The 12054-nt window shown below is 41.4% G+C and overlaps 1 protein-coding gene across 2 annotated transcripts in view; it reads left to right on the top strand.

The window, feature by feature from the left end:
- The window catches only part of LYL1 (LYL1 basic helix-loop-helix family member), a 37140-nt gene extending 26396 nt beyond the window's left edge, over nucleotides 1–10744 (top strand). For both annotated transcript variants that reach the window (XM_063449521.1, XM_063449522.1), the window contains 3 exons: nucleotides 494–858; nucleotides 1578–1669; nucleotides 9350–10744. In XM_063449521.1, coding sequence (XP_063305591.1) covers nucleotides 509–858; nucleotides 1578–1669; nucleotides 9350–9831 — 924 coding nt within the window. In that variant the 5' untranslated portion in view covers nucleotides 494–508 and the 3' untranslated portion in view covers nucleotides 9832–10744. The remainder of the gene's footprint in view (nucleotides 1–493; nucleotides 859–1577; nucleotides 1670–9349) is intronic.
- The last annotated feature ends 1310 nt before the right edge of the window (nucleotides 10745–12054 follow it).

Genomic DNA, 12054 nt, shown 5'->3' with positions numbered 1-12054 from the left:
CAAGCCAAGGGCCAGGTATCCAGGTAAATAACAAAATGTAGCCAACTGAGCAATGATAGTTCAACAGTTCTGTGTTTAAATAGGGTGTCTATCAGAGGCCACGCTCAAGTTGATACACCTCCGCACTGCCTTTTTATTGTGGAGGTCTGTAGTCGCATCCACTGGCTTTCCTGCGGCTTGCCTTGAGCGTACACTTCTCCCTGGCGTTTTGTGTTGCCCGGGAGACGTGATGGATGTCAGGTCGGAGATCGCGTCCCTCTCCTTGTGATCACACTCGCGCATGCCTGGACAGCCGCAGCTCTGCGATATTGGCAGAGTGGCAAGGGAGCTAAGGTAAGTTATAATGGGTTTAGAATCTCATGTATATGTAAAAAAAAAAAAGTGTCAATTTTACTGTACTGAGCAATCCAAGAAAACATTTAAATAGAATGAAGTCACTGTAAGCCAAAGACAAAATAATAACGTATATTTAATTTTTTATTTTCTTCTACAGGTGAATTGTAATCTCATGTGTCCATCTGATGACAAAAAGTCACAAAGTGACTGCACCCATGCCAGCATGGAGGAAAAGGGAAGCCCTTTGGAAAGAGTACTCCCTGCAACCGGCACCTCAACACACACCCTTCTCCCGGACCCTCCAGATTCTCCCCAAGAAACCCCTACAGATGAAAAGCGGGCACCTGTGGGGACACAGCACCCACTCGCCCATGTACCTGTCATTAGTCTGGGTCACAGCAGAGTGGCTTTGCGACCAGAACTCACAGCCCTGCACCCTGTACCCTCCCTGATGCTTGCACTTCCTGGGATACGTGGGCCATTATTTCCCTCACAGTACCATGCTCATCCTTTCCTTCCAAGGTAAGCTTGGCACATATGTATAAACAAAAATTGTGAAGTTAGAACTGACAAATAAATAGAGTGACGGTACCAGGTATCATGCTGTCCGTACCACAACGAATAGCACAGAGTAAAATAGACCATGCTACAGGAATCACTGCAATCTTGTCATGGCTTTGATTCAATAATGTAGCTGTGGAGTCGAGTTGATGCAAAATTAATAAGGACTTACGACTAATGTAGCAAAGAGCGAGTTGAGTTCTCCCAGCTAAGTCACAGGATTTTGGGTGAGGATCCTAAAAGTTAAAAATAATACTTCCAAGTGACAAGTTTATTAATAGCTAGAGACAGTGTAAGCAAATGCTTCACTCAGTTAAGGCTAGCTAGCGTGAGGGTTAGCAAAGATTATATCTAGGAGTAAGGCTTAAGGAAGATCAGAAATAGCCTCAAAATGTGATGGTTGTCCGTATGTTGGCGTAGTGGTGGGCTTAACAGGATATGGCTGAATCCCCATATTTGTTTTCTGAGATAGGTATTAAGTAGACTTGTAAAATTAATATTTTTGTGTCAGTTCACCCCACCCACCTTGATATCACTCCCCTTCCAGTGAGAATGAGATTACTGGAGAAGGATTGGGCTCACTTAATTACACATGATATTAATAATAATCATAACTAAAGAATATAAAAAAAAAAACATGCAAGCTTGTTATATTTCCCTAACCATGCTTTATTTTGCAGCCCATACTTGCGTACATCAGGCCTGATTCCTATTTATTCTGGACGTTTTAAAAGAAGGAGCCTCCCAGATATCATGGAGACACCATTCATAGGTATGTGAACACATCTTCCACACGTCTCCCATTATTATTAATCATAAACAGGTCCCCAACATGTCAGCAAATAGACATTGAATCTCTAGAATGAATGATAACAGACCGAATCAACCAGAATTATTGATAACAGACACTGACCCCCCCATAATTAGTGATAACAAACACTGAACCCCCAGAATTAGTAATAACAGACACTGAACCCCCAGAATTAGCGATAACAGACACTAAACCCCCATACTTAGTGATAACAGACACTGAACCCCCAGAAATACCCCCAGCCAGTAATGTCTAAACCATTGCCAACAAAAGTGTACTCACTTTTGTTGCCAATGGTTTAGACATTACTTGCTGTTATTTTGAGGGGACAGCGAATTTACACTGTTATACAGGCTGTACACTTACTACTTTACATTGTAGCAGAGTGTAATTTCTTCAGTGTTGTCACATGAAAAGATATAATAAAATATTTACAAAAATGTGAGGGGTGTACTCACTTTTGTAATATATATATATATATATATATATATATATATATATATATATATATATATATATATATGTGTGTGTATATATATATATTAGTATTCGTAGACAAGATGCCAAAATGCCAGAGTATTGCAGTTTGCAATGATAACTTTTTTAGTGAACTAACATACATAATTTTTAAAAACAAGCTTTCAAGAGTTTTCCTTTCTTCCTCAGGTCTAAAAGCTTGTTTTTGAAATATTATGTTAGTCCAATAAAAAAGCTATCATTGCATACTGCAATACTCTGGTATTTTGGTATCTTGTCTACTGGACTGATACGGCTAATCCAATCTACACTATATATACATATACACTGAACAAAATATAAACACAACACTTTTGTTTTTGCTCTCATTTTTCACGAGCTGAACTCAAAGATCTAAGACTTTTTCTATGTACACAAAAGGCCTAGTTCTCTCAAATATTGTTCATAAATCTGTCTAAATCAGTGTTAGTGAGCACTTCTCCTTTGCCGAGATAATTCATCCACCTCACAGGTGTGGCCTATCAAGATTCTGATTAGAAAGCATGATTATTGCAAAGGTGTGCTTTAGGCTAGTCACAATAAAAGGCCACTCTAAATCTAACACAGATATAGACAGATTTGTGAACAATATTTGAGAGAAATTGGCCTTTTGTGTACATAGAAAAAGTCTTAGATCTTTGAGTTTAGCTCATGAAAAATGGGGGCAAAAACAAAAGTGTTGCGTTTAAAATTTTGTTCAGAGTGTGTATGTGTATATATATATATATAATTTATAATCACTTATTGAGCCTAGTCGGAGTCGAGATAAGACTGGAAAACATGGGTAAACCATGAACTGAAGGGTGCTGTTGTTTATTATTTAGTTCCTGAAATATACTGCCTGGAGCAGTTTAGATAGGTGAAGATGTGCCGAGACTTAGTGGTGTCAGTAGATCCCTGTATATTACTTGAAAGCTGTTTCTGTAAGTCTGTGGTTATGTATTGGCCTATGGTGACATGCCATAGATGTGACAATGTGATAATCTAAGGTAGCAGGCTGTGTGTCATGGCGGTTGAATAAAGGAAGATGTGGTCTGGTGGGTTTGCAGATTCTGTTATCTATCAATCTTGTTTTCAGCGGGGAATCCTGTGAAGTATGAAACATGAAAGTGAAACAATAGATAGAGGAACGACCGTGGAGGTTATACAGGCACAGAGAAGAGACAACAAGCAGCATGTTGAACTAAGAAGCTTATGTAGACAATGCGAGAGGAACAGCACAAACACAGAATAGAAATGCAACAGAAAGAAGGAAAAAGTAGAAAGGGTTAAAGACAAACAAAGAGAGAAGAACTAACTAAGATTTCTTGAAAGTTAAAAAGGCTATTGTGAAAGCAAAAATATATGATACAAAGCATTGTTGGTCACGTAATTAGAGAGTCTGACTGCTAGAAGTGATAGTAAATAGCATAACATTCAGACAGAAGTGGCCTTCAGCAGCTCTTTCAATGAAAGGTGACATTGAATCTTAGATACGTGATGGAGATGTGATATTGACAAATTTGTCTCTGCTGCAAACATGATCCTGAATGAAAATGTATCTAGAAACAGAGCAGACAATAGAGAGATAACCCGCTGGTCCAAAAGGAACAAGTGAAGATAGTCAGTCAGATATCATCCAGAAAATGTCCTGGGCTTGAACCCACAAATGGAATCTTAAGAAGCTAGGCAAGTTCTGAAAAGTAAGAACTTATCTGTGTGGGGAATGACATTTCCTAAGTTAATTATCTTAATTTTAATTAATTTTTTTGTGCACAGATTTACAAGACCGCATACAATGCCACAACAGAATACGTAGTCACAATATTATCACAGGCTTTCACATATGTGGCGTTGAGATAGTGGCACATTTTTTAAGCTTTATATATAGTAAAGGTTTGTAGATTGCTACACAGTAGCTGGCCATGCTGGGGGAGATTAATATAACATGCTCACAGAGTACTTTAACTAAAGACAGCGTTGCTTAACTGGGGGGAAAATGCAGGCAGGGCCAGCTTGACTAGATACCAGTTAGACCTTATACTAGGACAGAATAGCTGGGCAGTAAATCAGAGTAATGGTAAAGGTTACTCCCTGGGGAATAAAATCAAAATTATCAGAAAGATTATTAACAAGATTATTAACCACTGTGAATAGAGACTTATGAGCATTATGATAAGCTGATTATGCACAGCGACAGCTGAAAAAGGGTTCTAACAATTAGAAAATAGGCATTTGTACAAAGTCCCGCAATGGCATTGGCAGCGTCTTCTTGGAGGCCGGTCCTCCCGACTTCAACCGATGCCACTAGTGTGCTACAGGAGGCAGTTCAGGGTGCTGCTGGGGTTTCTTGGTGGGGCCCGGTATCATATGGCAGCTTGGTGGCTGGGTACGGGCCGTGGCATGAGAGCTTGACTCTCTCTAATTTCTGTGCTCCAGGAGGGGCCCTCACTGCTTGTGTCGGAAGCCTTCTTCTCCTTATCTCTGGGCTGCACGGAGTGCACGCCCGAGCTAGCTTTGGGCTGTGGGGGTGCTTTAGGCTGCGTTGGTGACTGGTGGGCTTCCCCTTCTTGCGGGTTCCCGACCCAAAATGGTGTTGGCTCCTCGAGGGCAGGAGCGTGGATCACTGGACCTGCAGGCATAGCGGTGTTTGGAGTATGTTTTCCGATGCATTCCCAAAAAGCTTGACACACCGTGTCGAATCTGGCCTCGAAGCTTTCTCTCCAGGCTTGGATCGCTGGGCTTTCCAAGTCGGTCGTGCATTCAGGCTCGGCGGCCATCTTAGATGCGGCAGTCGGTTTGTCGGGAGAGGCCCCTCTTGTAGGTGAGGCTTTCCCAGTGGAGACCGGGATATCCCCCGCCGGTACAGAGGGGAGGGGTTGTGGGTCGGCAGGAGGTTTGTCATGTGGAGCGTGTGGCAAACCTAGCCACTTCTGGTCACTTAGGGTTAATATTTCATTAACTGTTGCTATGTTCATTTTATATGCAGTGTGTAGCATTCGTCTGAATATTATATCAGTTATGAATTTTTATGTAAAACTGTATATTTTGCTGTACGGAGAGATAATGTGATTAACAGTACATTCTTGCACAATTATCTTTCCTGTACAGCAAGGCATGCTGGGAAACAGCCTTGCAGGCTAAGTTCCCCACACAGTCCTCTGTAGTAAAACCCCTGCAATGTCATTCAGGAAACCCCTTGCATGGGGACTTGCATAAATACTGTGACCGTGGAATAAAATGACAGTTGGCTTCCAGACTGTGTGTCGTCTAGTCCTTGGGGAAGAGGGATTATTAATACGCTGCCTGTGTTTTACCTGCTTTATCCTGACTACCAGCGGAGATACCGTGGATTATACTGCTACTCCGCTACAGAGCCAGCCCCATATTGGGAGATCGGCCGCCTCTCCCAGGCATCAGGTCACCGCGCATGCTAGGCCTCATAGCCAGGCGGCTCGGCTTTCCAGTTTGTCGGCACAATTTCCGGGGTCGCTTTGTTCCCACTCTTTACCGGTCAGTCCTCCGTGTTTGGGTTGCTGCAACCAGCGTGGGTTTAAGTAGTTTTAGCGTTTACTGTGCTGGCTCGTGTTGGAGCTAAGGGACAACACGTCCGGCCATCTTACCTGCCAGGCTCCGCCCCCCCTTAATTATCTTAATTTAAATACAGATATTTACAGTAAAACTCTCAAGAGAGGAGGGAATAAATTATGTTAGATACAAATTATGTCGAGCAGCTCCCAAGTATCAAATAGTTGCACAGTGTCTTAAAAAAGGCTTTACTTACTTTGTTGCCGGTGAGAGCACTTACTATAGACTAAAGAAACTTAAGGGATAAAAACTGCTATAATATAAGTCAGCACACAAAACTCCTTAAAAAAAAGGAGTTAAGTATAAATAGTAGTATCTTAGTTACAATAGCAGTGGAAGTTGTGAGCTGAGGTAGGGAGCTAATTTGTAGGTATGTACAAAAGTATGTTGTTGTGTAACCACAATTGGACAGTATATTGGCCTAGATATTAAATATCATGTCATCTTAAGTATTGATAGGGCTGGTATATGCTGGTTACCACATGGTAACCGAGGTGCAATAGACCTAAAAGGTTGATTTGCAGTAAATGAGGTATTACAGTCTATATAGCCAGTCACCACTGAAGTATCATTGGTAGCTAGGCTCAGATGTCTGGATGAAGATTCTTTGAAAAAAGTAGCCTTTTGCTATGTTTTGGAGTGACTAGCAACGTAAATATTTTGATGAACTGAAGAGGGAAACAGAGGCCAAAAAAGGACTATCAAGCCATAAAACAGTCAGACTGGGCCCCACCCAAAGATTAGATGTGCATAGCCAAGTAGCCCACTTACTGTCGTATGGTGGCATGCTTGCCGGGTGTAGAAGTCGTCATTAACTCCACCACTGGCACAGTTTGACTGTTGCAGGAAAAAAAATTCAACCCTGGCTGGGAATTGAAACCGGACCATGGTGGTGAGAGTGGCGAATCCTAACCACTAGACCACAAGGGAATTGCAAAGTACTGGAAACTGTGAGAATACAATTGGGTGGTATTTAGGAGGTTATAGTTTCCACGGAACAGTGCATTTCACACACTTGTATTTCACAGCACAGAAAATGTCAGCAGGGTCCATTCTGCCACAGTTGTACTCACTTTGCAGTGATTAGACCGCAGCAAGATCGCTTATTCTAAAGGCTACAACAAAGCAAATGTGAAAATATAGTGCAAGAAAAGATTCAATCAACTTTTATCTAACAATCTTGTAATCTGCATGTGTTGTGCATAGCTCTGGAGTAATTTTAAATCTATTTATTTGTTGCACTTTGTATGTATTTGACAGGTAGAAATGAGTACTGCTCTTGCAGGCTTCGTTGTGTGTTAGTCATCAGATCTCCAGTCACCACTGAAGTACCTTTGATAGCTAGAGCCAGATGTCTTGATGAAGATTTGAAAAAAAAAAGTAGTCTTTTGCAGTGTTTTGGAGGTTTCACGGAGAGGTTATCGTGATGATTGAGGTTTCATGGGAGGTGATACTGGATAATGGATGTTTCATGGAGAGTCGATACTAAATGACTGAGGTTTCATGGAGAGGTAATGGTGGGCAAGTGAGGTTTTTTTTAAAGGGAAGGGGGATGATTGTGGTTTCATGGAGAGTTCATCCTGATAAATGAGGTTTCATGGAGCGTTAATGGTGGATGATTGAGGTTTGATGGAGACTTGATACTGGATGATTGCAGTTTCATGATAGGTAATGGTTGATAATTGAGGTTTCATTGAGAGTTGTTGATGGATGAGGTTTTATAGAGAGGTAATGCTAGATGATTGAGGTTTCATGGAGAGGCGATACTGGATGATTGAGGTTTCATGGAGAGGCGATACTGGATGATTGAGGTTTCATGGAGAAGTGATGGCAGATGACTGGCGTTTCATAGAGAGGTGATACTAGATGATTGAGGTTTCATGGAGAGGAGATACTGGATACTTGATGTTTTATGAAGTGGTGATACTGGGTGACTGATTTTTCATGGAGAGTTGATACGGTATGATTGAGGTTTCATGGCGAGTTGATACTGTATCACTGAGATTTTATGGAGAGGTAATGGTGGATGACTGAGGTTTTATGGAGAGGTGATACTAGATGTTTAAGGTTTCATGGAGGGGAAATACTTATTGATTAAGGTTTTATGAAGAGGTGATACTGGGTGACTGAGGTTTCATGGAGAGGTGATACCTCAGCCAAGCACGCTTCTTAGCTTTAATTGAGACACCCACAGCGCTTCAGCCCCCAATCGCCGCAGCTTGACTGGGGTCTATCTGGAGTTTCCCACCCTGGAACAGGTCCTGTGCTACAGCTCAAAGTGATCAAGCTCTTCTGCAGAATGTATAGCTGTCAGGTCCCCTGCCCATTCGCCGACCTCGGCAGCTTCTGGTGCCGCGGATCCCGCAGACATTCTCTCTGCCACGTGCAGCATGCTTAAATATGCGCCACCTGACGAGGCGCATAATGATGACCTCAAGGGTAAAAGTGGAAGGGTCAAATACCTTCCACGTGTCGTGGTTAATTACAAAAGGAAATGAACCAATCAGAAATTAATCATACCTATTTAAGCTTGCCAATGTCATCCCTTGTTGCCCTGTTGTGGTATTTGATAACCCAATAGTGTGTTTTCTCTGTCTGATTGTTGGTTACCAAATTTTGGCTGTGTCTCTCATTTATCCTGCTTTCTCTGATCCTTGATCTCGGCTTGTCCTACCATTATTCCGTATCTCTGTACGCCACTGACTTCGGCTTGTACTTTGACTTCCATCTATTTGCATAGCCCGGCCACTAGGACCGGTATTGCAATTCCTCCCCCTGTGATCTGTCGGTGTGTTTGGTTCTGGAACCGTGACAATAGCTGTCTTACCCAAACACTAGCTGAGACTTAGTGAAGGGTGAATAAGAAGTGGGTTTAATGATCAAAAGCACACACATTTATATCCAGAACCCCAGCATGGGGTCTCCACTCATTGTAACATAAGCCTGCCCAGGTGCCTCTGTGTCTGAGAGATAATTGAGTAAACTATCAGTTAAACTAATTTTCTAATGATTATAATATAACTGAGCATCCCCATATGTTATATATCCCCGAATAGCTTGTGCCCGAGCCCCCAATCTGTCCAAATAGCACATTGATCGGAGATGGCTGGATCGATTTGGATGACAGTCAAAGTTTTAGTGGGCTGTGGCTGGTCTCCGATCCAGTGCAGAGTTTCATGGTGCTGGGGTGAAAGTCCTGGTCACCCAAAACAGCAGCGCTTTCCCCAAACTTAACACTGTTTACTTTTTGATTGAACAAAGATGAATGTAAACACCATACATAATAAAGGTTACAGACATCTGGAGAACTCTTACTGACTGCTAAAGGTTGCTCGATAATTTCTAACAAGAAATATAGTTCCATGGACTAGTTCTTATGAATATTTAAGTTATCAGCATACATTTTAGAATTTATTAAAGAATCCATTTAAGTTATATTGGGGTATACGAGATGTTCATTTAACAAAAGAAAGTCTGGGGAAAAAGACTGTAAAAAAAAAAAAAAAGTGATTATTTGCTATTTTTCAGTTGAAGTAACACTGTACTCCATTATTTTAGTGCGTCAGCCCCAGAAAGTTGCTCGTCGTGTCTTCACAAACAGCCGAGAACGATGGCGACAACAGAATGTAAATGGAGCATTTGCTGAATTGCGGAAACTCATCCCCACACATCCCCCAGATAAGAAGCTGAGCAAGAATGAAATCTTACGCCTAGCCATGAGATACATAACCTTCTTAGTAACACTGCTCAGTGACCAACACGGCACTAACCCTAAGCCATCACCTACTACAAAGAGACTCTCATCTCCTGTACGGGAACTGACTTCAAAGGTCAAGGACAACCCCAACCCCAGACTTCATGGAGTAAAGGAGGAAGAGAAAAGCAGGGGTTATGGTAGTATGGTGGTTGTGTCTCCAATATCTGGAAGCTGTGGGGAGAGTCTGGAGAGTGAAGAGGAAGATGTGGAGAGTAATAGTGTTTCACCTCCTAATGGCGCTCAACGAATACTGATAAGATCAGAAGCAGATGGGAGTCGGTGAGGCTTGGGGTAAGGGGGAGAATGAGATTAAACTGAGAGTTACCTTCTCATTCCTCTCTCTCTTCAAGTTGGGCAAACCTTTCTTATTAATGCACTAAATTGTTCCAAATACAACAAGAGCAGAGCATACATACTTCAAATCTCAATCCAGAGACTTTACCAAACACCCTATTTGGGAAACCAAAATAGAATACTATATGCCCGGACTAGCTTTCTAATGAAACAAACATCTCGAGAAATGTCCATCAGTACAAAGCTGGTTTGAAATATGAGTCTATTTGTTGACGTGCCCATTTTCCTTTTCAAAAAGTAGACAATTGGGTATAGTTGCTAGAGCATCCTCTTCTACTGGATTCCTGGAATATAAGAATGCCGTGAACGTTGTGGAATAAGCTTCCCCTAATGCAATTTTTACTGCAGCAATGAACTAAAACGTTTTATTTCTGACACTGGAGTGTGTGGACAACATGTGAAACTCGTAACACTGGTTTCCTTATGTGCTACTGCCCCCCTCTACCCAAATACTATTGTATTGTGAAATAAAGTTGAATTACAACTGCTTCTATGGAATGCTATGCTGGGATTATCATATTAACACTGGGAGCTACATAGATACATTTCATGGAATACTCAGCAGCATTTGTGTATTTAATATATAGCTGCATCGGACTACACTGGAGTATATCGCACTGCATGACAATCAATGTAGCCCCGGAACAATAGAAGAAACAAGTTAAAACCCATAATGCAATGCTAGACTATACCTGTACTGCACTATGCACATGAGAATTCAAAACCTCCATCTTAATTACTGGGTTCTAGAAAGTGAATTTTAGAACTGCAAAGCACTGAATGCATTGTTAAAAAAAATGAATGAACAATAAAGTCTATAGATACACTGATAGTCAATGGAACTGCATTATCTATGTTTTCCATAATACTTTGTGTTTATTGGTTGTGTATTGGGGGCAAGAGATACCAAGACAAATTATGTTTTAAGCACTCTAATGAGACTTGGTGGGATGCACCTTGAAGGCTCTGTAAGAAGAATTGGTAAAGCAATGAGCAGGAACATTTCAATGGTTTCCATGGTAATTAACGTTGGATCTTTGTTTCAGGACCAGCCTTTTTTCACAATTTTTATTTAACAATAAATATAATCATTTCAATATAGAAAAGTGGTTACTGGTTAGCAGAAAGCAATATATAAATGTGGAAAATAAGACAACGAGAGTATAGGGGCAGAACATGGAATAGATAAAAGAGGGAAATTTGATGAAAGTTTAAGAGAGAAGGAAAGAGAGCAAAAAAATACTGCAATGGGATTTAGGAGGAGGAGCATATGAAGAGAAAGGGATGGACTGTGAGGCAGAATGTAATGTAAGGCCTATGATGACCTTTACGCGATCAGCTGTTTGTAACTCAAGACAATCTGTTCCGAAATCTCTCAGCCAAGAACGTGGATCACAGGGGTCAAGCAAACGAGTAGGTTCCGTGTTACTCCATTGCATATATATACTCAGCTTATGTGAACCACTCTTAGAGATTGCTGGAGACTGACCTTAAAAACAGGGAATAGTGATTTTGGTTACAAGGCCTTAGACAGTTGCCTCGCTCTGGGTAAAGGCTTTCTGCCTTTGATGGTGTCCCTTGTTTTTTACAGCTTAAACTACTGTAACAGATACCCTTTTTAATTCTGGACCTTTCTGCAAATTCCTGAAAATTCATATATTTATAAAAGCCTTTCATACTACAGTCCCCAACTGACCTCCTCATAACCAACCCCTCTATGCTGAGCTCAGTGCTTCTTCTCATTATAACCTCGTTAAAAAAATAAAATAATCTACTTAAAACATTAAATCTACAACCAGGAATCTGATTAAACCGTTTGATCGACTCAGATAAATGCTTTCCCCGCCGGTAAGGGGAGGGAGGGAAGGAGTGGGAGGCAGGGACAGCATTGCTATGAAACAGGGAAGGAGGGGAGATACATGCTACAAGGAAGAAGATCATTACGTTTCTTGCCAATGCGCTGATGACAGACTTAAAAATTTACATCAGGCAGACTCAAACATAGTGTGTGGCGGGGTTTCAACTAGCCCCTGGCACAAAAGAGCAAATATCTCAGTATGTGCATTGTTTCAAGCAAACACTGCACATACAGACTCCTACCTTCTCTGAAAGTAGAAGTGGTTATGGCGGTTGGAGTAATCCTTTAATCATG

Source organism: Pelobates fuscus, chromosome 3 (genome assembly GCF_036172605.1).
Source record: "Pelobates fuscus isolate aPelFus1 chromosome 3, aPelFus1.pri, whole genome shotgun sequence".
NCBI lineage: Eukaryota > Metazoa > Chordata > Amphibia > Anura > Pelobatidae > Pelobates > Pelobates fuscus.
Note: the sequence above shows the minus strand (reverse complement) of the source record. Positions and strands in the feature narration are given on the sequence as shown.